Source organism: Squalius cephalus, assembly GCF_949319135.1.
Source record: "Squalius cephalus genome assembly, chromosome: 6".
NCBI lineage: Eukaryota > Metazoa > Chordata > Actinopteri > Cypriniformes > Leuciscidae > Squalius > Squalius cephalus.
Genome location: NC_137127.1, coordinates 8,696,904 through 8,720,240, shown reverse-complemented (window position 1 = coordinate 8,720,240; position 23,337 = coordinate 8,696,904). Strand labels below are relative to the sequence as shown.

Genomic DNA, 23,337 nt, shown 5'->3' with positions numbered 1-23,337 from the left:
TTTTTTTCCTTTCTCTCGCTCACGATATGCGACGAGAGATGCTCAGGGAGAGGGTGCTGCTGTGGTGGGCTGAAATTTTTAGGGTGTGTATCCTCCACTGCCATTTTCAGGCAGTGTGTGTGCCGTCGTGTTTGTGAAGCTCAGCTGGGCGGTGTGTGTATGCTGTCAGAAAGGGGCACAGTCTCTGTCCAGCACTGATTATTGCCGTTTGAGCTTGGTGTGTGACTGCTGTAGCATCTCAATTATTAATGTTCCCAGATCAAGGAGGGTTTCTCCCTTTCTTTTCTGTCATCAGGAACGGAGGGTCCCTCCATTCGTGGCATTCCCAGGGTGTGGGATCGAAATCTGTTTATTCGGTTGTACAGATTCACCTGGGCGTTGTATAAAGGAGAAACTGATTGCGTGTTTAAATGAGATGTAATATTTAGGTTGGCGTGTGACAGCCGATGTATTTCTGCCGCTGATGCTGCAACGACAGTGTGTGGTTGCACTGGCACACTGCGATTCTGTTGAGTCCATCCCGCCTTTCCTGTTGAGTCGAGGCTAATGTGAGATATTATATCCTCACTGCGGTGTCTTCATTACGTGAGTGTGAGATGGACAGAAAAGAAAAGAAAGGCAGAGGATGTATTTTTCCTCATATCTGTGCGTGTCCACTTGTACATCCTGTGAATGGCCATTTGATAAATGGTTGCCATAGTGATGGGCTTTACAGTGTTCTCAGTTGTAGCTGCTCACACACACATGCCTTTACACTGTTGTGTGTCTAATGAGCTCCTATGGCATGTGGCCTGTTTATTGATGCCGCCATTGTGAGGTGTGATGTGTGCGTCTTTGATGCTGTGATAAAGGTGCTATTGTGCCCTCACATTGTGATTGTGGCAAATCTGTGTGGTTGTCAGGTATTATATAATCACAGGTATGTTGAAAACTACCCTATCGAGTCATTTGAGCCACATTTTCTTTCTTTGACGCCAAACTTTGGTCATTTTATCTCTTTTTGGCATTAACTGAATTTAGTTTTATTGCAAAAAATTTGCTATGATGGTACCATGTTACAGTGATGGTGTCAGATAGTAATACCACAGTGTACAGTGCCTTTCAAAAAATACCATGGTACCATGATATATACACTGCCTTTCTAAATTTTGGGGTCTGTAAGATTTAAAAAATAGCCTTTTTTTTTTTTTTTAAAGAAGTCTTTTATGCACATCAAGGCTGTATTTATTTGAACAAAAAAACAGTAAAAACAGTAATATTGTGAAATATGATTCCTATTTAAAATAGATGCTTTCTATTTTAATATATTTTAAAATGCAATTTATTCCTATAATGGCAAAGCTAATATTAGCCATTACTCCAGTCTTCAGTGTCACATGATCCTTCAGAAATCATTCTTATACTGTATGCTGATTTGGCGCTCAACATTTTCCATTTTTACTCTCCATGTTGTGCTGCTTAATATTTTTTGGCAACTGTGATGCATTTCAAGAATCTTTGATCAATACAAAGTTCAAAAGAACCGCATTTATTTACAAATAGAGATCTTATAATTCTTATAAATATCACTTATGATGTTTATAACTTATAATGCTACTTATACTGTCACTTATGATTACCATATTTATTTACCATGGTACTTCGAAAGAATGCATTGTATTACTGTCATGGTAGTTTCCACACAAATCATGGTAATGTCATAGTACTGTGATGCCATTTGATTACGACCTTTATTAACACTAGTAGTATCCAAAGGTATTTCAAAAATACAATGGTAGTGTCCACATAAATAATGATAATATTATGGTACTGTAGTGTGATATGATGTAAATCACTGTATTCACTTGCCATGGTGCTCAAATGTATATCTAACAATAACATAGTACAGTAGTGTCCACAAAAATCATGGTAACACAATAGTACTATATACATATCATTATCACCTTTAATTACCATGGTATCCCAAAGTATGTCAAAAATAATTTGATAGTACAGTGACCACAAAAAATCGTGGTAAAACCATAAGTTTGTGATACCATCTACATATGATTACCACCTTTACTTACCATAGTACCCCATGGTATGATGTATTACCATCATAATAGTGTCCATATAAACAATGGTAATGTACTGTGAAATTTACCAGGTTGTGTCTGAGAATACCTCAGTACCATCACATTAGTGTCCACAAAAACCATGGTAATATCATGGTATTTGCATCTTACATCTGCTGTCATTTAGATATGTAAAAATATTGTGTGTGCTTACTTTAGTGTAGTTAGGTGTGGTTGGTAAATTATAGGATGATCTATATAGTCATTTGGATGCCATTTTTATATACTACCAGTGTACATGATGTCATCGTCTTAAGAGACCTTTAGCTGTTTCTGTGTTGTCATGATGACTGGCTTGTGTAAGTGTAATGCTGAATGTCATGACTGCCTGTTGGTGAGTACCAGTCACTATGGACAGTTTTTAGAGTGTGTATTTTCATACAGTTAAGGGCTGCTCACACCAAGAACAATAACTTAACGAAAATATAACTATATTAGCGTCCACACTAACGCATGATAATGTTCTTTTTAGTGTATGCTGCAGTTCTGTCGTCTGCCACTTTAAATGTAATAGCACTCTTTAAAGCGGTTTGGATTCTGATTGGTTGTCAATGTTTTTATCGTTTATCAGATGGAACAAAACGTTCTGAAAGTTATTCCAAAGAGACCGTTCCTCTGTGCCGTTATAAATGTGGTATAGACTCATAAGAGTCTAAAGAAAAAGACTCAAAAAGAAAATTTTTAAACCGATATCGTTATCATCATTGTGATGTGAACAGGCCTTTACCCTGGTTAAAGCTGTGTAATTGTGTGTGTGTGTGTGTGAGGTAATTTTTCCAGAACAGACACTCTCTGGAGAGTTTGGCGCCACTGTTATCACAGACATGAGCACGGATGGATAAAAACACTCCTGTCATTTCCTCTGATCACCTGAATGAGTATGTGTGTTATATGTGTATTCCTGTCAGCATGATCTGTTGGCGAGGGTGTGTGTCCATATTGTGTGACGGCCGGTCATACTCCTTGGCTGGTGAAAACCCAATGACAGGTGGTGCCTCAGGGAGAAGCTCATGTGACTGGAGAAGAGATAATGCTCTGATGGTCCAGTATATGTGTGTGTGTGTGTGCTTTTTTCCTGTATGACCATGCAGGGCTGTCAGCAGTGGGGGACAACCAGGCCCTGTGATGTGGGGTGTCTCTATGGTACCGCCTACTCATTGGTCTCAAGTAAAGATGACACACCCAAAAAAATGTTTCCAGGGCTCTGTGAGTTTTAGCAATGTCCCTGTATCCCTTTTAAATGCTTGCTGCTCCTGCCTTTATGATGGCTGCATAAGCATTTCTTTTATTACCTCTGCAGTTTTACACACCCATACACACGAACCATGTATTCCACAAAATGATGTCTGGTCACAAAATGGAATCATCAAGAAGGTGTTTTAGGAGAAGGCAACTCTATGACATTTTCCACAAATGCAGTACATACAGTGTCCTTTATTATTATTATTTTTTAAAACATTACATGCAAAGATCCCAAGTGATTAGCTAACCCAAAATGAAATTACCATGAACATTAGATTGTTTTTATGGAAGCTTGTTTCCGCCACTAAATAAAGAATAAAAAAATTAAAAATGTGGTTGCGACATTTTATCTCACAATTCAGATTTTTTTCTTCTTAAAATTGCGTGATATAAACTCGCAATTACAAAAAAAAAAAAAATCTACGCTTGCAGTTCTGACTATATAATTCAACTATATAATTTCAAAATTCTGTGAAAAGAATTCACAATTGTGAGATCTAAACTAGCAATTGGGAGAAAAAAAGTCAGACTTGCGAGTTGAAGACATGGAATTTTGTTTCTGGCACAAAATAAAAAAAGGCAATTGTGACTTTATCTTACAATTCTGACTTTGTTTCTCACAATTGCAACTTTATATCACGCAATTCTGACTTTATAACTCGCAATACGAGTTTAAATCATGCAATTCTGAGAAAAAAGTCAGAATTGTGAGTTTATAGAACACAATTTTGAGAAAAAAGTACAAATTGTGAAATGTAAATTCGCAATTGTGAGATTATGGAACGTATGGAACGATTACGTATGGAAGCTTGTTTCCGCCATGGAATAAAAAGATAAAAAAGGCAATTGCGACTTTAATTGCCTTTTTTATCTTTTTATTCCATGGCGGAAACAAGCTTCCATACGTCTTCAACTCTTAAATGGGTCATAACATGAGAAATCTAATTTGCTTAGATCTTTGGACATATAAGAGGTCTTTGTACCATTACAACATCCTGCATGTTTCATAGCTTAAAATGTCCTTCTCATTATATATACAAAGCATTTATTTAATCAAGCTCCAAAAATGTCTCGTTTTGATATCGTGTGAGCAAGACATGGACAAATAGTTTTACATCATCGCATTATAGGCCCCACCCACTGGCCTTCATTTGCTTAATGGCTGACATTTGCCTACACTGGACGTGAGCTTCGCGTCAAAAGAACCCATTATAATCACTGACGCTGTCTACGCTGGATACAGTATACAGATGTGTGTTCAGTTTCTGACATACTCCACGCCTTGAGTCTGTCGAAAACTGGACAAATGGAAGAGTGAAAGAACGTAACGCGTCCAGTTTGAAGCGCTCGTTTGCATCTCTGTACAGACTTCAGAAGGATCCCAGGGTCAGAAACAAGTGGATGGTTTATTTTATTTATTTTATTTAAATGATTTAATAATGCTTTTGTCTGTAAATCTTTGTCTGTAAAAAGACCGTTTTAAATGGATAATGTTTTCAAAGCACTAACTTGCGTGCAATAGCGCGAGGGTGTTGATACTGTTTCCTATGCAGTGACATTAGCCAAATATAACAGTGTCCGTTTATTGACCAGCCTTAAAGGAGCCGCAGCTTAAAAACAGATCATTTCAGACAGAGGGTCAGAATGAAGGTTAAAATAATTGTTTTCCCGAATATATATATATATATATATATATATATATATATATATATATATATATATATATATATATATATATATATATATATATATATATATATTTTTTTTTTTTTTTTTTTTTTTTAAACTTTAACATTACAAGTGAACCTCAAGGAAAACATTAAAATATTTTTTTTTAAAAATCCATGTCATGGCCCCTTTAAAATGTCTGTGTCCCACCTTGAAATGCTGATTGTTTTTGTCTCAAACCGTCTTGACAACCTCAACTGTTTTTAACTATTTAAAAATTACAACCATAATAATTCATGATTATTTGATCATTTTAAAATCATTTTCAATTCGTTAGGTAAGTTTACATGCACAATTTTTCGTCAATCTGAATGAATCCAAGCCGATTTCAGATTCTGAAAGGTGTGTTTATATGAACCATAAAATTAGTAATCCAATTCACATTTTCATTCACATTTGCATTTATGTATTCTGAACAAAACTTCAGCACATGTGCAGTGTCCAGTCAGAACTGTAGAAAGCTACTGCTATAATGGCTTGATTACATGCCTAAAAGGAAAGCTGACAAATATGTCCATTACCTGCACTCATCAAGCTTAACCATTCAACACTGTTATACAGTGTAACAAGGATCAGACTTTAATTTATGGGACATATACGTTTATCAGTAACTAAACTAATATTTGGTAACCCTGTTTATTTATTTTTTTTTATTTTTTTTTCATGTTTATTTAATATTTATTGCCAAAAAATAAATAAAAAACCCCCACACATTATAATTTAAAAAACTGATTTGTTTAAAATTTTGCAAATCCCATATTTTGGTAAAAGGATTACAACATCTTATTATTCATATCCTCAAAAATGTTTAGTGAACCTAAGGAGGACAAACAAAATTTTATATGAGCTGCTTATATTCATTTTATATGAGGTTTGCTACTTGAGTTTGATGATCAGCATTTTCTAAAGGTTAAGCACCGCCTTTCACTGACCAGGTCTTTAGGCCCTATTTTGTACCCTATTTGTGGAAAGTGCTTATCATGTTGGATTTAATCACTTCCATAGAGCTTGTAGCTTTGCCACCAGGAAAACCTAGACAGAAGCCTGTGGAATTCTGGGATCACTGTCTCAACCTGACACCTTTAGACAGGCCTTTTCCAGCTTACACCAGAACAGAAGAGGTAAAGAACACTACGTTCACTCCATCTCTCTGTATCTCTCCTTCTTTCCACTGAAATTTAAAGGGGAACCATCAACGGAAATCTGACGCTGTGTATACGAAGTCATGAGTCATGACATGTGAGTTGGACTGATCTTTGATCAATGTGTCAGCTTCCTTCTGCTACACTGATCCGGGAACAGATTCTTCAGACCCGAACGTGTCACTTTTACAAGACTAGACACCAGCTTAACCCGTCGGGTATTAACATTATCTAGTTTCATGTAGGAAACCGTTTTGATTTTAAAATTATTGCTAATTACTACTGATTTACGTGTAACAGCCTGTTTATGAAATTAGTGAATTGTTTGGCTGTATGTGGAAAAATATGAACCCTGAATCTTGTTTAGGCATGAACAAACCCAGCAGGCCATGTGAACCACACAAAAGCTTTGTTTTCTGTTTTTGGTAATTAAACCTGAGCTGTACGGTTGCACTGTTAATGCAGTGTGTTTTATAGGAGAAAATGATCGCGTGTTATTAAGATATGTGGGAAACACCTCTCCTTGTGCCGCCTCACACAACGTGGCGCCTGTTCTCCTCCTCTTTTTGAAGATGGAGTGATGAGTGCTTTGCCTTCTCATTGGTCGAGAGGTGCTAAATGATTTATAATCCATTTCTCATGTGGTGTGCGGTGCCTCATTTGCATATGGTTGCTATAGAGCTGCAGTGGACTCTCCCTCCTCTCTCTCTCTCTCTCTCTCTCCATATTTCTTTCTTTCTCTTCCTGCAGAACCCAAACTGCCCGAAGGCCTCGCAGTCTGTGCAGCAGCAGGAAACAGGCAAAACACACAGACCGTGCGCACCCTGTGCTTTTGTGTGTGTATCGTGTTTGTAAGCTACTGATCTGGCACAGTTAAAAAGTCAACATGCAATCAATGTTGACCCAGTTTTCTTTTTTAATTCGCATCTGTGGTCTTAATGTGAGTGAATAATTTGTGCATATTATTTACATTTTTTAACCAGTACTAAAAAAAGAAAGAAGGAAAATTGAATCTTTCATGAAAATTGGTCCACATCTGAAACAACTTTACTTTTTGACTGATGTCATTAATCCCTCTTATTCCTCTCCAACCACCTGCTATTTGGAGACTACTTTTCACAATCCAGGTAAATACATCACATTATGGAAAAGAAAAATGAGTTGTGAAATGTGAATGATGTTTAATGTTGAATTTTCAAAGTGCTACTATACACTCACCTAAAGGATTATTAGGAACACCTGTTCAATTTCTCATTAATGCAATTATCTAATCAACCAATCACATGGCAGTTGCTTCAATGCATTTAGGGGTGTGGTCCTGGTCAAGACAATCTCCTGAACTCCAAACTGAATGTCAGAATGGGAAAGAAAGGTGATTTAAGCAATTTTGAGCGTGGCATGGTTGTTGGTGCCAGACGGGCCGGTCTGAGTATTTCACAATCTGCTCAGTTACTGGGATTTTCACGCACAACCATTTCTAGGGTTTACAAAGAATGGTGTGAAAAGGGAAAAACATCCAGTATGCGGCAGTCCTGTGGGCGAAAATGCCTTGTTGATGCTAGAGGTCAGAGGAGAATGGGCCGACTGATTCAAGCTGATAGAAGAGCAACTTTGACTGAAATAACCACTCGTTACAACCGAGGTATGCAGCAAAGCATTTGTGAAGCCACAACACGCACAATCTTGAGGCGGATGGGCTACAACAGCAGAAGACCCCACCGGGTACCACTCATCTCCACTACAAATAGGAAAAAGAGGCTACAATTTGCACGAGCTCACTAAAATTGGACAGTTGAAGACTGGAAAAATGTTGCCTGGTCTGATGAGTCTCGATTTCTGTTGAGACATTCAGATGGTAGAGTCAGAATTTGGCGTAAACAGAATGAGAACATGGATCCATCATGCCTTGTTACCACTGTGCAGGCTGGTGGTGGTGGTGTAATGGTGTGGGGGATGTTTTCTTGGCACACTTTAGGCCCCTTAGTGCCAATTGGGCATCGTTTAAATGCCACGGCCTACCTGAGCATTGTTTCTGACCATGTCCATCCCTTTATGACCACCATGTACTCATCCTCTGATGGCTACTTCCAGCAGGATAATGCACCATGTCACAAAGCTCAAATCATTTCAAATTGGTTTCTTGAACATGACAATGAGTTCACTGTACTAAAACGGCCCCCACAGTCACCAGATCTCAACCCAATAGAGCATCTTTGGGATGTGGTGGAACGGGAGCTTCGTGCCCTGGATGTGCATCCCACAAATCTCCATCAACTGTAAGATGCTATCCTATCAATATGGGCCAACATTTCTAAAGAATGCTTTCAGCACCTTGTTGAATCAATGCCACATAGAATTAAGGCAGTTCTGAAGGCGAAAGGGGGTCAAACACAGTATTAGTATGGTGTTCCTAATAATCCTTTAGGTGAGTGTATTAACCTCTAGTTCAGTGGTTCTCAACCTTTTTGACTTGAAGCCAAATCAAGTATCATCAATTTTTTATAAACTGTTTTTCAGTTTTAGATTAGAGCTTGGTTATTTCAATATATTAATGATTTATTATTTCAAATACTTATTGTTCATTTTGAGGCCCCTTTGGAAGTTTGCTATGGCCTCCAACACCCTGGTTAAGAACTGCTGCTCTCTAATCTAGTTCATTACTTAATAATCATCCCTCGTCTTCAATGTTTTCTGTCTGACCATTATGAATACTAATATATTTGTGCTATATATACATTATGTGCTATATTATAACAGCTCAAAGGGCTTGTTTTGTGTATTTCTTTAGTTTTTTTAACCTAATCATTTCACACTTGAAAAGAATCATGCTCCAGATTCTGTTCTGATATATTAATATCTATTAATCCTCACAATACTAATACAAACCAATATTACTAAAGCCTTTGTAGAAATGATCAGCAGTACGATTTCAGCTTACAGGCAACATTAGAATAAAAGATTAATGATTGCCATCATGAAAATCATTTTGCTCATTTATCACAATCACAATGTGGTGTAATGTCATTAAAACTCTTGTATGAGAACTACCAGGGCTGGCAGATCTTACAACAATCAACCTCCATGTTTGCGGCTATTGTGTTATTACTGTGGCTACATGACAGATAAACCAGTCACCACTGATGAGCACTCATACTCTCATTTAAGTGTGTGTGATGAGGCTGTATCTGAGGGGCGTAATTATATTAGGTGGGAACAGAGTCAGAAAAATTGAGGCAGGGTTTGGTTCTCTCTTGGGACACTTGGCAGATTCGCCTAAAGGCAAATCCATTGTAGACAGAAAACCTTCTAACTTATAAGACAGTCAGAATCATGCCATGTTTAATGAGTAAATGTGAGTTAGTATTTAAAAAAACACTAGTGTTTATAGCTTAGAAGTGCATTACAGCTTACCCTATGAATATTTTATTTTATTTTTTACACATTTTCTATGCAACATTTCTATCAACATTAAACCTAACACTAAAATCAAAGGGCACTGATTGGTTGATTACATGTTGTAGTAGTAGTTTTTAACAGGTTTTTTGTTTTAAATGTTACTGCTTTTTACTGTTGCTATAAAGTCTGGTTCATTCTACAGCTTCTTCATGGCTAAAGGCCTGTTCACACCAACACGAATGTTCAGCACGAAATTCAGTCTGATTTTCGCATGCGATTTGTCTGTTCAGACCAAAGTGTAAAAAAATGTCAGGTGATCTGAATGAAAATAGAGATTCACTCTGACAGTAGATGGCGCTTTAAAAAAAACTGAAATAACCTGGTATCTCTGGACACAAAACACTACGTAACTGTGTTTCTAACACTCACTGGTCTCTGAGAAGAAAGGAAGTCAAACAGTATTTACATTCTTTCAAACAGCCATTCAGATTTTTTATATTCACTTTGGTGCAAACTTTGTCAAATCTAGCATTGATTTTTTCTTTTCTTCCTAATGTCAACTGAGTACTTTGTAGACACCATTTTGTTTCTTTGCAAACTGACATGGAAATTGTGCACCCCATATTCATGGAAGTTGGCTAGCTCTCAGATAGTCTGGTATTTTCACAAGTGCTTAGAAGTTTTGTGTATATTAGATGCTCAGTAAATGTTTGTGGGCAGTCTGTGGGTGTGTTGTCTGAGAGAAATGTCTTGTGTAAATCATGTTAATCTTTTCATTCCATCAGGCTAAAATACAGTTTCCCGTTCGAATAAAACATGTAGTAGGTTTTAATTGGGTGAATGACCTTTTGTTTGTGTGTCTTTGTATGTGTGCAGGAGCAGGCCGCTGAAAGCGAGAATGAGGCCAATGAGAACATGGGGAGGGTTGATGAAGGTGTAGAAGAGTTCTTCACCAAAAAAATCATCCCTGATGACACCCTGTGAGTACACAACACATACAAAAACACTCAAGTATGCAAAACATGTTAATACACACATATTTTTCATAGAACTGGAATTAATGACGGCAAATGATTAAAACATGATCTCTAACAAAAAAATATCCTTATCGGTTGTCAAAAGACATTTCCCATCATGCCTCTCCTCTCCTCGTGTTCAGAAAGCACCAGAGGGAGGAGCCCCTCATTAAAGCACAACCTGCAGAGCCCACGTGTGTCACAACTGTCCCTCCTACCACCTCCACTACAACCCCCATCCCCACCACAGCCCCCTCCAAAAACATTAAGAAGAAGTTTGGTGACTTTTTCGCTTTTAAGAAAGTCCGTGCAGGTCGAGGGGCCAAGGGTGACGGTGGTCCCGAGGGCAAGGCCAAAAAGACTTCAATAGCTGATCTCATCCGACCACTCCGGGAGGCAGCACGTGCAGAGAAAGAGCGAGAAAAGGAAAGGGAAAGAGAAAAAGAGAGGGAACGAGAGAAGGAGAAGGAGAGGGACAAAGAGAAACTGGATGAGGAAAACGTAGTCAAGGCGGCCACAACCACGGCCACCCCCACCATCCTCACCATCACAGATTCCACAACAACTGCACCAATTAATGAGGACAAAATGTCACCCAGAGCTCCTTCACCTGCCCCCACACCTGCACTGATCCCACCTGCATCCACTTCCATACCTCCTGCCTCATCCCCATGCAAAACTGAAGAGGCCCCAATACTGTCCCCTGCTGCACCTCCTACTCCCACCAAAACCCCCAGCCCGGTCCCAGGTGTGTCGCCCTCAGAATGGGAGAAGAGCCGGACCCTGGAGAAGAGTCGCACCCCAGATGGAGAGCGGAGGCCCAAACCCATCCGTCGCTCTCTCAGAGAGGGCAAATCACAGTCCCTCATCCTGCTCTCAGAGGTCTTGCCAGAGCAGGACGGCACAGCCATGCACGCTAAGGTATTTGAGCAGTGGTTCTGATTAAGGTGGACTAGACGTTAAATGAATGAAGATTATGTTTAAAAGTTTAGAGGCCGATTACTTATATTTGGTTATTTATAGGTTAAATCGTAGGCCAAAAACTGAGTAAATATTGTGTGAAAAGGTTTAATTTAAGACCTTACAATAAAAGTACAATGGCAGTACCATGGTACTTTTGGTGTCAGATGGTACACATTAAAAAGTCATTGTCTTATCTCTATTTTAGTTTTGTTTTCCAGTAAAATAGATATAAAATAATCAAAAGAAAACTAAAACCCATTTTTAATATGATTTCTGCCTGCTGATGCTGAAGACAGTGAGCCAGTTTTAAATAGATTGGTCGCTGTTGGTTTCTACCCTAAAAGCCCTCTGGATGAGAGGGTGCCGTTATTTTTAGAGATTCATATTGACTCTTGTTAGATGGCTGATCTCACATCCTAAAAAGTTCTCTAAAAAATAGTTATATAAATGTTTCTTGTTCTATTTGTAATGTTCTAAGAATTAAATTTCCGGGTCATTGTGTAGAAACATGCATCGGAGAGCTCATCCAGCTTTGAACAGCGTCTCCATGTTATGCTTCACCGCATGGGAGTCACCAAAACATCTCCTACCGACACCAAACAGAGCCAGGTAGGTGTGGCTATTTCATTGATGCTTCCAACTTTTTATTGCGAAAAACAGATACCACTTTGAACTGAATTAATCGAAGAACTCTGTTCTCTTCTCTGAAGACCTTTTAAACTTTATTAATGGTCATAAATAATTTACTGTTATTGGATTTGGTGCTGCATAAATGCCTCATATCAAGCAAAAACACCTTTCCCCCAGTAATATACGCTTACTCTGCTAAAACCGCAGTATCAAAGTAATCGCTTGCATGAAAAAAAGGTCTGGGTGAATTAGAGATTATACACTTACTTCACTAGGCATCTGATTTAAACCAGTGTTATCCTCTTACAGAGCAAGGATGAGGAGCTGAGGAAAGCCAACTCTGAGGGTAAGACACATTATTCAGCTACAGTATGTAGACCTTGTGTTGGGAATTTGCTGCATTGGTAGTGCTGCGTCAGCACATCTGAGTTTTGACAGTGGTGATCTCAGGGTTTCTGTGATGGGGTTTCAGGTGTGACTGCTAGAGAGTCACATGATGGTGTGGCATATGTGTGCTTCTAATGTGTTTCACTGATTCACTGATTGTGAGATGCAAAATATAGTGAAGTTTCTCTTCTTACCTTAATTCATGTTGCAAGTCTTTGTTTTCTTTGAAATCCTTTTGATTTATCATACATTTATGTTAAAGGGATAGTTCACCCAAAAATGAAAATTCTGTCAGTAATTACTCACCCTCATGTTGTTCCAACCCCGTAAGACCTTCGTTCATCTTCGGAACACAAATTAAGATATTTTTGATTAAATCTGAGAGTTGTCTCACTCCTCCATAGGCTTCTAAGGGACTGAAACTTGCTGGCCCAGAAAATGTTTTAAAGACATCGTTAATATAGTCCAAGTGACTCCAGTGGCTCAATCTTAAGTTTATAAAGCGACGAGAATACTTTTTGTGCGCAAAAACAAACAAAAATAACGACTTTATTCCACTTTTCATTTCCTTCTCTCTGGGCCTCGGGTCTTTTCACGTAGTGTTTAAGCGTAGCGCGTCTGTGTTGCACATCACCACGTAGGCTCACTATTGGCCGACGCTGGTCATGTGTGATACGTGGTGACGTACAACACAGACGCGCTACGCTTAAACACTACGTGAAAAGACCCGAGGCCCAGAGAGAAGGAAATGAAAAGTGGAATAAAGTCGTTATTTTTGTTTGTTTTTGCGCACAAAAAGTATTCTCGTCGCTTTATAAACTTAAGATCGAGCCACTGGAGTCACTTGGACTATATTAACGATCTCTTTTATACATTTTCTGGGCCAGCAAGTTTCAGTCCCTTAGAAGCCTATGGAGGAGTGAGACAACTCTCAGATTTAATCAAAAATATCTTAATTTGTGTTCCGAAGATGAACTAAGGTCTTACGGGGTTGGAACAACATGAGGGTGAGTAATTACTGACAGAATTTTCATTTTTGGGTGAACTATCCCTTTAATATATCTATATACCATACCTGTGTGTTATATTTTGTAAGTCTAGCCAAAGGCCAAATGTCTGCACATAATTATATGATTAATGCAAACAGCAAAATATCCAATTTAAAGGCACTTTCAATTTCCGCAGGTACTGCCCTGAAATCCTTTTCCTGAAGCTACTTTCAGTGCATTTATTCTTAAGCATTAGCACAGCTCAGCATGTATTTGGTGTTGATGTGAAGCATTTTTGCATGGGTCTGTCAAGCCATTTCTTCTATTATTCAGTACACTTTGCTTGCTTTTTAGGGGCCATACTTGACAAACCTGAGCCTCCGCCTACATTTATGAAACCTCGCACAATGTCCACCTCATCAGGTAAGAAATGAATCACCCGGCTTCAGTAATTTTCATTGTAGTGATGACTGTTAAAGTTCCATCAGTTTTTGATTGCATAGAGGCAATTTTGAATGTGAATTTGCAGTCAATTGTGAGAAAGGGTGGAGTTTAAGCAGACTAAATGATTGGAGAAGTACGGCATACATAACCAACAAGAAGTCTGTAGTTTTCATCGGAAGATTGACGTAAAAAAAATAAAAAAATAAAGGAATTGTTCATAATAAGGTTACATTCATTTAGTGAATTGATTTCATGTTGACTTTAAACCTCCTATTTTCTCCAGACACCAGGCGACCAAACCGAGTGACCCCGAGTGTTACAGACTTCCACCGTACAGAAAGGCCGCTACTTCCGGAGCGTCCTATAGGCCCGTTGCCCCCTAAACCGGCCATGAAACCCATTCTACTTCCCGGTAGTGAGGCAGCACGGACAGCCACGGTCACTCCCAAGATCCCCAGCCCTTCTCAGGATGGTCAGGCAGAGGTGTCCGAGACCATCTCTCACTCCCAGCCCCAGGAGGAGCCTCCGACCCCATCTCCCCGCAAAGAGACGCCTCCAGCCCCCTCGCCACGGAGGATCCTCAGCACGGATATCAGAGAGCGTGCAGAGAGAGCACAATCCGTCACTGAAGGTTTGCCTCCCTGTCAGTCTAGTGGGGATGATGCCGCATGCAGGGTTCGAATGGCTAGTTTTCATGTAATATGCTGTTGATAATTCGTTTTAAGGGGATAGTTCACCCAAAACTTTAAATTCTACTTTCTCACCCTCTTAATATTTTCTCACCTTCAAGGTGTGTGTCAAACTCCAACTTATTTTAGAGAGGGCAAGATTATCAGTAAATAGTGACTTCACAGATGACTTGATATGTAGCGTATAAGTAATGTCGACTACTTTTATGGTATTTCCTGCACCACTTTTCAGTGTTTAGGGATATGGCTATTGAAATTATATATTGTAGTGAATGTGAATTCACTTACTTTATCGAATGGGATGCAGTAAAAAGAAAGTACAATGCAGAAAAATAACAAGAAATGTCTTTTTTATTGAGTTGTCCTTATGGCAAAAAAGAACTATAAAATGTGACAAGTGTTGTCCAGTTCACAAAGACTCTTATGAACCAGTTCTTTTTAGTGAATCAAAAAGACCGAACAACCAGATTAGTCCAGTTCTCAAAACAAATTACTCTTATGAGCCGGTTATTTTAAAGAATGGGTCTCGGGGTCGTTTCTTAGATGGATGGATGGATGGATAGATAATGATATTTATTGGAATATCCCTTTAATTGATTGACAGTCTGTCTTCTATTCTGCTTCTTTCTTTTCACTTTGTTTCATGCATGCACTCGCACTCGGCCTTCATGATATCCATCCCTGTCTAAATAAATGTATAATAATAAAGTAGGGCCACATAATGACTCGACTAGTGTCTGTTTTCATTCAACACCTCCCTCGATGGCTGATCTTAAAGCTCTCAGAGTCCGAACACAATTCAGTTAGCCCTATCCCATCAGTAATTCAATGCTTGTGAGACTGATGCAGCAAATGGGCCCTGATGAAAATGCATTCATTCTTTTGAGTGTTTGTCCAAAATACTCTTTGTATCTCCAAATGTTATCTTAGTGCAATAACCACATAAGTGAGAATATGAATATTGTGATAATGAGATAAGCTGAACATCCCCTGGCGGTGTCAAGTGTTGCGTACGTGTCAGCATTTTCTGTGGACAGTGAGTAGCCTGTCATTTTATTCTTTATTTTCATTCAAGTTCCACCCTTCCTCCATACATCCTGATGCAGATATATTTCTCATTTGTGAATCTGTTGTAAACGACCTTTTGATGTTCATAGCTGTGGCGCAGTGACAGCTCCTACGCTCATGACATAAAGGGTCACAGGTTTGAATCCTGACTGTAATGTTCCCCAATTTCTCCCATTTCCACCGTCAATCCTCCCTGTCCTATATAATAAAAGGCATAAACAGCCCTAAAAGACATTGTGCTGTATTATGTTCATGTCTTTTATAAGAACGGACACAGTCTGACCGTATTTCCTCTCATAGAGACCCTCCCTATTCCACGGCCCCGCATGAAGCCCTCTACCCAGCGCCGTGCCGTGTCTGTCCATGAGGATTCACTCCTCCAACACGCCACCATGCTTGACCCTGAGGGTGAGCCTCTGATGTCTCACAACTGTCACTCACAATATGTCACCTTGTGTTTCTGAGCAGCGCTCTGAATGATTCCACACAACACAAGTAATATGAGGGAGATGTTTGAAGAGTAATAATGTAATGCTGCTTTAACTGTCAATGTGACATTGATTACACATTGAAGACGATATATTGCTTATATGTGTCAAACAACTTTTTAGAGTCAACTAGCAAATAGGCTAACACTACCATTCTAAAGTTTGGTGTGTGTAAGATTTGTTAATGCTTTTGAAAGAAGTCTCTTATTCTCGCCAAGGTTGCATTTATTTGATTAAAACGATAGAATTTTTTTTTCTAATTTATATAATTTATATAAAATGTAATTTATTCCTGTGATAGCAAAGCTGGATTTTCAGCAGCCATTACTCTTCAATGTCACATGATCCTCTAAAAATCAATTCTAAAATGCTGATTTGGTGCTCAAGAAACATTTACTTTCATTTGTGCTGCTTAAAGGAATAGTTTACTTTAAAATGAAAATTCTGTCATCATTTACTCACCCTCAAGTTGTTTCAAACCTGTATGAATTTCTTTCTTCTGCTGAACAAAAAAGAAGATATTTTGAAGAATGTCAGTAACCAGATAGTTGATGGACCCCATTGACTTCCATAGTAGGAAAAAAAATAATATGGAAGTCAATGGGGCCCATCAACTGTTTGGTTACTGATATTCTTCAAAATATCTTCTTTTTTGTTCAGCAGAAGAAAGAAATTCATACAGGTTTGAAACAAATTGAGGGTGAGTATATGATGACAGAATTTTCATTTTGAACTATTCCTTTAATGTTTGTGGAAACTCTAATTTTTTCCCCCATGATTCTTCAATGAATAGAACGTTCAAAAACAGCATTTATTTGAAAAATAATTATTTGTAACATTATGTCGATCAATTTAATGCCTATGAACAAGTATTAAATTCTTTAAAAAAAATTTTTACTGACCCCAAACTTTTGGATGGCAGTGTAGATGAATTCAAAGCTAAAGCATGTAGACTAAGCCACAAAATGTTGATTCATGTGGTCTTTAAAACACAAAGCGCATTCTTTTTTGTTTGTAATGGTTTTGTTTTTAATTTTGAAAGCAAGAATCGACTGTATGCCACTTTTCAATGATGGCTGTTGTTTTTACGGCCTCTTTCAGAGCTAAAGGCAGCGCTGCCAAGACGGCAGAGGTCACCGGGGGGGAAGCGAGTGAACCTGGGGGAACTGACGCCCTGCTCAGAGGATTTACCTGAGGGTGAGGAAGGTGAGCGGAGGAAGAGATTAACTCCACTCCGACACCATTATACATACAGTGTGCGCAGAACTTCCATTAGACATCTTACTAACGTGTTCATCATGTGCATTCACAGTGAAATCTCGGGAGAAGGAGGACAGCACTGATCAGACGGACAGCACAACAGTCACAAACAGCAAATCAGAGCAGAGCCCATCCGGGCCCAGCGAGCAAGTGACCAACCAGGAGAGGAGCGAGACAGTCTCAGAGGAGCACACAACGCAGGGAGAAACATCAGACCAAAGAACTGAATCCCCCTCACCTGAGACACACATGGACTGACCCTGCGCAAATCTATTTTCTATGTGTACCTTTGCCTTGCACGCCAGATTATGTACAAAAGAATGAATTATGAACAAATGCGTTTAAAAAAAAAAAAAAAGAAGAGTAAATCAATACCTATACTTGTTAATAATGATTAAAAAGTGAATTCTGTTGTGTCATTACGAGTCCTGACTTTTTTCATGGATTTATCCATCTTCCCTTCCTCAATACAGCTTCCATTTGGTGCGAATCAAAGGAAGTTTGGCAGTGAAACGTTCGCCGGTGTGATTTGGTTAAACATACCTACATTACAACATGTAAAAAGAGAGTAAATCTAAGGGTATGATATATTTTGCAGTCACCCCAGCAGCAGTATATTATAGCAGTATATTCAAGATTTTATTGTAGAAATGGCTCTAAACCTGATATTGCAATGTAAACCACATTGAAACATTTAGAAGGTCTACAATGACAAAATAATAAGGGACATTAAATCATGCAATTGTCATTTTTGAGATCATAGATGACCCCTTATTTTGGTTGTATATTACAACCAAATATACAAAACATTATGGTGAACTTTACAGGTGAAGTGAATATCATAGATAATCTCCTAACAAGGCCACACATTGGGTAGAATAGATGGTAACCATTTGACAAGGACCAAAAATGTTATGGCAATGCGACGGGGTCAGAGCATCTCTGAAATGGCAAAGCTTGTGGATTGCTCCTGGTCAACAGTGGTGAGAATTTACCAACAGTGGTCCGAGGAGGGATGAACCACAAACCGGCGACAGGGTGTTGGGCGCCCAAGGCTCATCGATGCACGGGGCAATAAAGGCTATCCCATCTGGTCTGGCACAAGTTGCACAAAATTTTAATGATGGTTACAGCAGGAATGTGTCACAACACAGTGCATCACACTGATGCGTATGAGGCTGCATAACTGCAAACCAATCAAGAGTCCCCATGATGGCCCCAGTCAGTCGAAAGCGCTAACAATGGGCACACGTTGTCAGAACTGAACCTTGGAGCAGTGGAAGAAGGTCGCCTGGTCCAATGAGTCACGTTTTCTTTTACATCATGTGGAAGGCCATGTTTAAATGTGCCTTTGACCTGGGGAAGTGATGGCAATGGGCAATGTTATGCTGGGAAACCCTGGGTCCAGCCATTCATGAGGTTGTAAATTTGACAGCATTGGGTAGGTGGTCATAATGTTTTGGCTCATCTATGTACATTGTTAGATTTTTTTAAGGTAATTATGTAAAGTGATAACGCTAAAATCAGTGTTTTCCAAACCCGTTGGCATAAAAAAAAACGGTTATTTTATGTTTTAAAAATAGTGTTTTCACTTCATATTACAATGTCCTTTAATTCCAATACAAAACTGGGCCTCTGTTAGCAGAAAAGCCCACATGATTTGAGTCATCACGCTGCGTGTGTTTCTGCAGCACATTACTCTCTTCAGTACACAGCAAGTGGCGGTTGTGCAGATTTGGCTGGTGAATGTTAATGGAACACAGGAGAGCCATCTGTGAGTGTGGAAGTGCTGGAGAACACAGAAGCATCACTAAACCACAGATGAGAGTGGCGTGAGTAAACCGCCCTCCGCTTGGAATGAAACCAAATTGTTTTTACTACTCTTTCAGCTGATATTTTCATATCTGAGGCACACGTTTACCCTCCTGTCCAACATATTACACCCCAAACCGAAGGATAATACGTTAATATATCAAAACAAGGTGGTGTTATTATAATCTAAACCATTTTATTTCATGAAAATACTAGCAATTGGCACTTATTATACAGTAAGAAAATTAAACTTGCCCAGAAAAAAATTAATGGAAAGTGTCACGTCGCAAAGAGCAAATCCATTTCTCAATAAGACCATACAATCAAAGACAAACCACAAAAACAGTGAGCAGTCACTCCACCATGAATGATTTGACTTTAGAAAAATAAATCCATTTGTGCAATTGAGAGACCATAGGCTCAGACAAATAAAGCATAGCTTTCAGTGCGTCCCACGAATGTTAGCGCTCCAATCGTAAAAGATGAACTCACTTCCAGAACACAAGAACTTCCTGAGGGCTTGTAATACGGGAGAACACAAGTCTACAAATGCTTATACTGAAGAAATGTAAAACTAATATTTGAAAACTAAATTTGGTTTAGATGTCAGGCTGAAAATTCCTCAGATTAGTCTTAAGATCATATTCGTATCCCTTTCAGCTTTACACCTCTTGCTGTTAATGTAACAAGAATAAGGGAGAACATCTATATGAGTGACTATACTTTTTTTTTTTGCAATGCAAGCATATTATTTTATATACTTCTGCACATAAACTTGGGTTTCTGATATCATTTATAATTTTGTACATTCTGTAGTAATTTTGTTCGATTTAGTCATTAAACATCTTCCCACTTGAGCTTTCTCAAAAATAACAATATCTGAAACGTATAACAGCTGTAGATTAGTGTTATCATTTCTTTGGTGAAGATTTAAGTGATTCTATATATGGTTTCAGCTGAAATCTGGTTTACATTCGCATATTAGGCATAAGAGGTGAGAATCTTATGGGCAAACAAGTGTCAAAGCAAGATTATAACACTCTAATATATACAGAAATATTCAATGTGAAGGCCAAATCCTGGAGCCCACTTGGAAAACAAATTCTTAAAGACTTTGAATGTAAAAACCACAAAATCTTGTGCTGTGATACGATTACAATGTCAAAGTCCACAGACAAGTGTGTTCAACTGTAATCTCTCCAAATATGCCCACAATCAGGGGCAAAACATACAGAAAACAGTGTGAAGAAGAGAAACAAATTGAGGTTTCTAGCCTTTGGCCTAAAGGATTCATATAATCAGTGCAAAGTGAATGCAAGTTGTTCCTCTCAAGCGTAATTTAAGAGCAAGCTGGGATAGGCTTTAGTATGTACATTATATGAGTCTTTACCTCATCCAAAATTTATAAAAGACTAATTTAGTGTTAAGAAAGGAAAATTAAAAGAAACTAACAAACGAAATGTCATCCATGATGATCAATAAAAATAAAAAAATACACGTGCCAGATGACTCCAAGTCTAACGCCGCTTTAAAGGTAGCTCGTAATGTTTCATTTTCAAATGAAATGTTTCATGTTACTCCATGCACTCATCAGAAACCCGTTTGGAAAAAAGATACCACTGTTCTGTATCAAAGGAAACCGTTGGGACTGTTTGGGAAGTAAGGCCTCCATGTTTTGCATATGACGCCCAGGGTACTCTCCTCGTGACGGCAGTCTGGTGTGTGCCAATGTCTGAGTGCTACAGGGTCGCCAGCACTCTGAAGAAGGAAATGATAAAAACACACAACGACTGTCCCACTCCAAACACCAACGCCTCCAAGGAGAACATACTCTTCCCGGCCGCCTTATAGACTCCTGCTATAGCTGCACCTGTAAGAAGACATTTTGTATGTCTATACGCATTTCATATTCATTATTTATGATATATTTCAGATGTAACTAGACAAAAAACAAGCTACATACTAGTGAGAACCCCTCCAAAGAGCGGGCCGATGATGGCCATGAGCAGGATGCCGATTGGGAAAAACCGTGCCATCTTATGTCTGCGGAGTGTTGCCAGAGCGAGGAGGGCGACAGGCAGGTGGAACATCAACGAGGACACAACAGCCCACAGGAACACCCCATACCACATCTCTGCAAAAAAAAAGAAGAGAAGGAAAGACATCACATAGTGGCATGAGGAAACACATTCAAAGCCTGAAGATCAGCCAACAGAGTCTGTCAAATCTTCCCACGCCTGTGATGTAAACATATCCTGTGGAATCTAAGAAAATATCTAAATGACTGGCATCATGGAATTTAAGACTGATAGTTAGTGGTGAAGCATCATTTGTTATATTACAAGTCTGTACTGTAATCCTGTAAATTAAATATTCAACTCCATATTTCTGTCACACAACTTGAAGAAGATAGACACACAGAAAGGTAGACGGGTGGATGAATGAAATGGTAGACAGATGGCTAGAAAGAACAACAGATATATAGAAAGAACAACAGATAGATAGATAGATAGATAGATAGATAGATAGATAGATAGATAAACAGACAGACATAACGCTAGATAGATAGACAGACAGATATATTGATGTCCATCTCTCAGTAACACCATCATTTCATTTTCAGCAAACAAAAGTAACATTAGCCGGACAAGCTAACACACTAGCATTAGTTGCTAACCCATTACCAGTTTGAAAGCTTGACCACTTTTTCACTGTAAAGTCATACAACACAATACTAGTATCTGAATCTCATTGTAGCACAAACATGAGCTGATCGAACTGATGAGTAACGTCGGCTGTGGCGTGGAGACTCACCGGAGAAATCGCACAGAGAGGTGTCGTTCCTCCCGCAGTTGGTCGCATTTGTCCTCGGTACCAAATTCAAACTGAGGATCTGCTGAACGAATCCCATCTCCACGTCCTGAATTTCTCTTAAGATCAACACTGCGATCATGCGTGAGAAAAGTGTCAAATCCGAATAACAGCATTAGAAAAGGAATGTGGGCTTGAGCAGAGCGTTTGTTTTTAGCACAGATGCTCTTCCATCTGCATCAACGTCCACTTCAACTGCGCAAACCCGATGAGTGCGCGGATTTACTCTCATTAAACTAAAAGCACTACCGATGCTCTGTAACTCATTTGGAAAAACCGGGAAAATTAGTTTTAACGACCACAAACTGTGTCAGGTTTGACGTTTGAGAGATTATCTAGCTGTCAACTGCGATTTGCGACAGGCTTGTGGGCGGGGCCTGTATGGTTGTAGCGCATGTCCCTTCGCGGTATCCATGAAGCATGACTCACATATCATATGGATAGATCGTGACTGTCTTTTGCTTATTCTATTCTATTCTATTCTATTCTATTCTATTCTATTCTATTCTATTCTATTCTATTCTATTCTATTCTAAAGTTGTGGAGTGTTTAAATAGTCAGGCAGGCAGAATATGAAAAAATAATTTACCGTAGGCTGTTGTTATTTATATACTATATTTTGTTATTATTACTTTAAATAATGACCTTAATGATAACAATTTCCCTTTGATTACCTTTAACCCCGTTTATTATTATTGTTGTTGTTGTTGTTGTTAATAATAATAATAATATATATATATATATATATATATATATATATATATATATATATATTTTTTTTTTTTTTTTTTTTTTTTTTTTTTCTGTCACTGTTTCTATAGTTGGTACATATTATATACAAATATAGGAGGGCATACTTTTTGTAATTTCTTTACTGTATTACGTTTAATAATTACCTTAATAATACTATTTTACCTTTAATTACCCGTAATAATAAAAATCAAGTTATTGTTATTATTGTTAATACATATTTAAAAAAAAAAAAAAAACATTTTCTGTCATTTCATTTTTAGTACAGGGTTGGTACAACCTAACAAAGAACTTGAAGTTGAAAAGAAACGACTATTCTCTGGACTCTGAAGGCTGATGAGGCATTGA

General features: G+C 38.5%; 2 protein-coding genes across 3 annotated transcripts in view; one reads left to right on the top strand and one right to left on the bottom strand.

The window, feature by feature from the left end:
• The window catches only part of carmil2 (capping protein regulator and myosin 1 linker 2), a 41,595-nt gene extending 23,620 nt beyond the window's left edge, over positions 1-17,975 (top strand). Inside the window, exons 32-40 of one of the 2 annotated variants that reach the window (XM_079873995.1) lie at positions 10,499-10,602; positions 10,782-11,559; positions 12,106-12,210; positions 12,541-12,577; positions 13,962-14,030; positions 14,335-14,682; positions 16,109-16,216; positions 17,398-17,502; positions 17,609-17,975. In XM_079873995.1, the coding sequence (XP_079730121.1) occupies positions 10,499-10,602; positions 10,782-11,559; positions 12,106-12,210; positions 12,541-12,577; positions 13,962-14,030; positions 14,335-14,682; positions 16,109-16,216; positions 17,398-17,502; positions 17,609-17,814 (1,860 nt within the window). In that variant the 3' untranslated portion in view covers positions 17,815-17,975. The remainder of the gene's footprint in view (positions 1-10,498; positions 10,603-10,781; positions 11,560-12,105; positions 12,211-12,540; positions 12,578-13,961; positions 14,031-14,334; positions 14,683-16,108; positions 16,217-17,397; positions 17,503-17,608) is intronic. The other variant, XM_079873996.1, reaches the window with a different exon arrangement.
• A 682-nt stretch (positions 17,976-18,657) lies between these two features.
• On the bottom strand, positions 18,658-22,622 carry tmem170a (transmembrane protein 170A). Its single transcript, XM_079874078.1, has 3 exons — positions 22,183-22,622; positions 21,332-21,502; positions 18,658-21,238 (listed from the first exon to the last, which is right to left on the bottom strand). Exons 1-3 carry the CDS (start codon positions 22,319-22,321, stop codon positions 21,108-21,110), a joined length of 441 nt encoding a protein of 146 aa, XP_079730204.1. The 5' UTR covers positions 22,322-22,622; the 3' UTR covers positions 18,658-21,107.
• Between the last annotated feature and the right edge of the window lie 715 nt (positions 22,623-23,337).

Bases quoted from the DNA above. Each gene is read 5' to 3' on its own strand.
- tmem170a (XM_079874078.1), bottom strand. From the start codon at position 22,321: ATGATCGCAGTGTTGATCTTAAGAGAAATTCAGGACGTGGAGATGGGA. The intron at 21,503-22,182 runs GTGAGTCTCCAC...TTTTTTTTGCAG, and splicing joins CTCTCTGTGCGATTTCTCCG to AGATGTGGTATGGGGTGTTC. The intron at 21,239-21,331 runs GTATGTAGCTTG...GTCTTCTTACAG, and splicing joins CTTTGGAGGGGTTCTCACTA to GTGCAGCTATAGCAGGAGTC.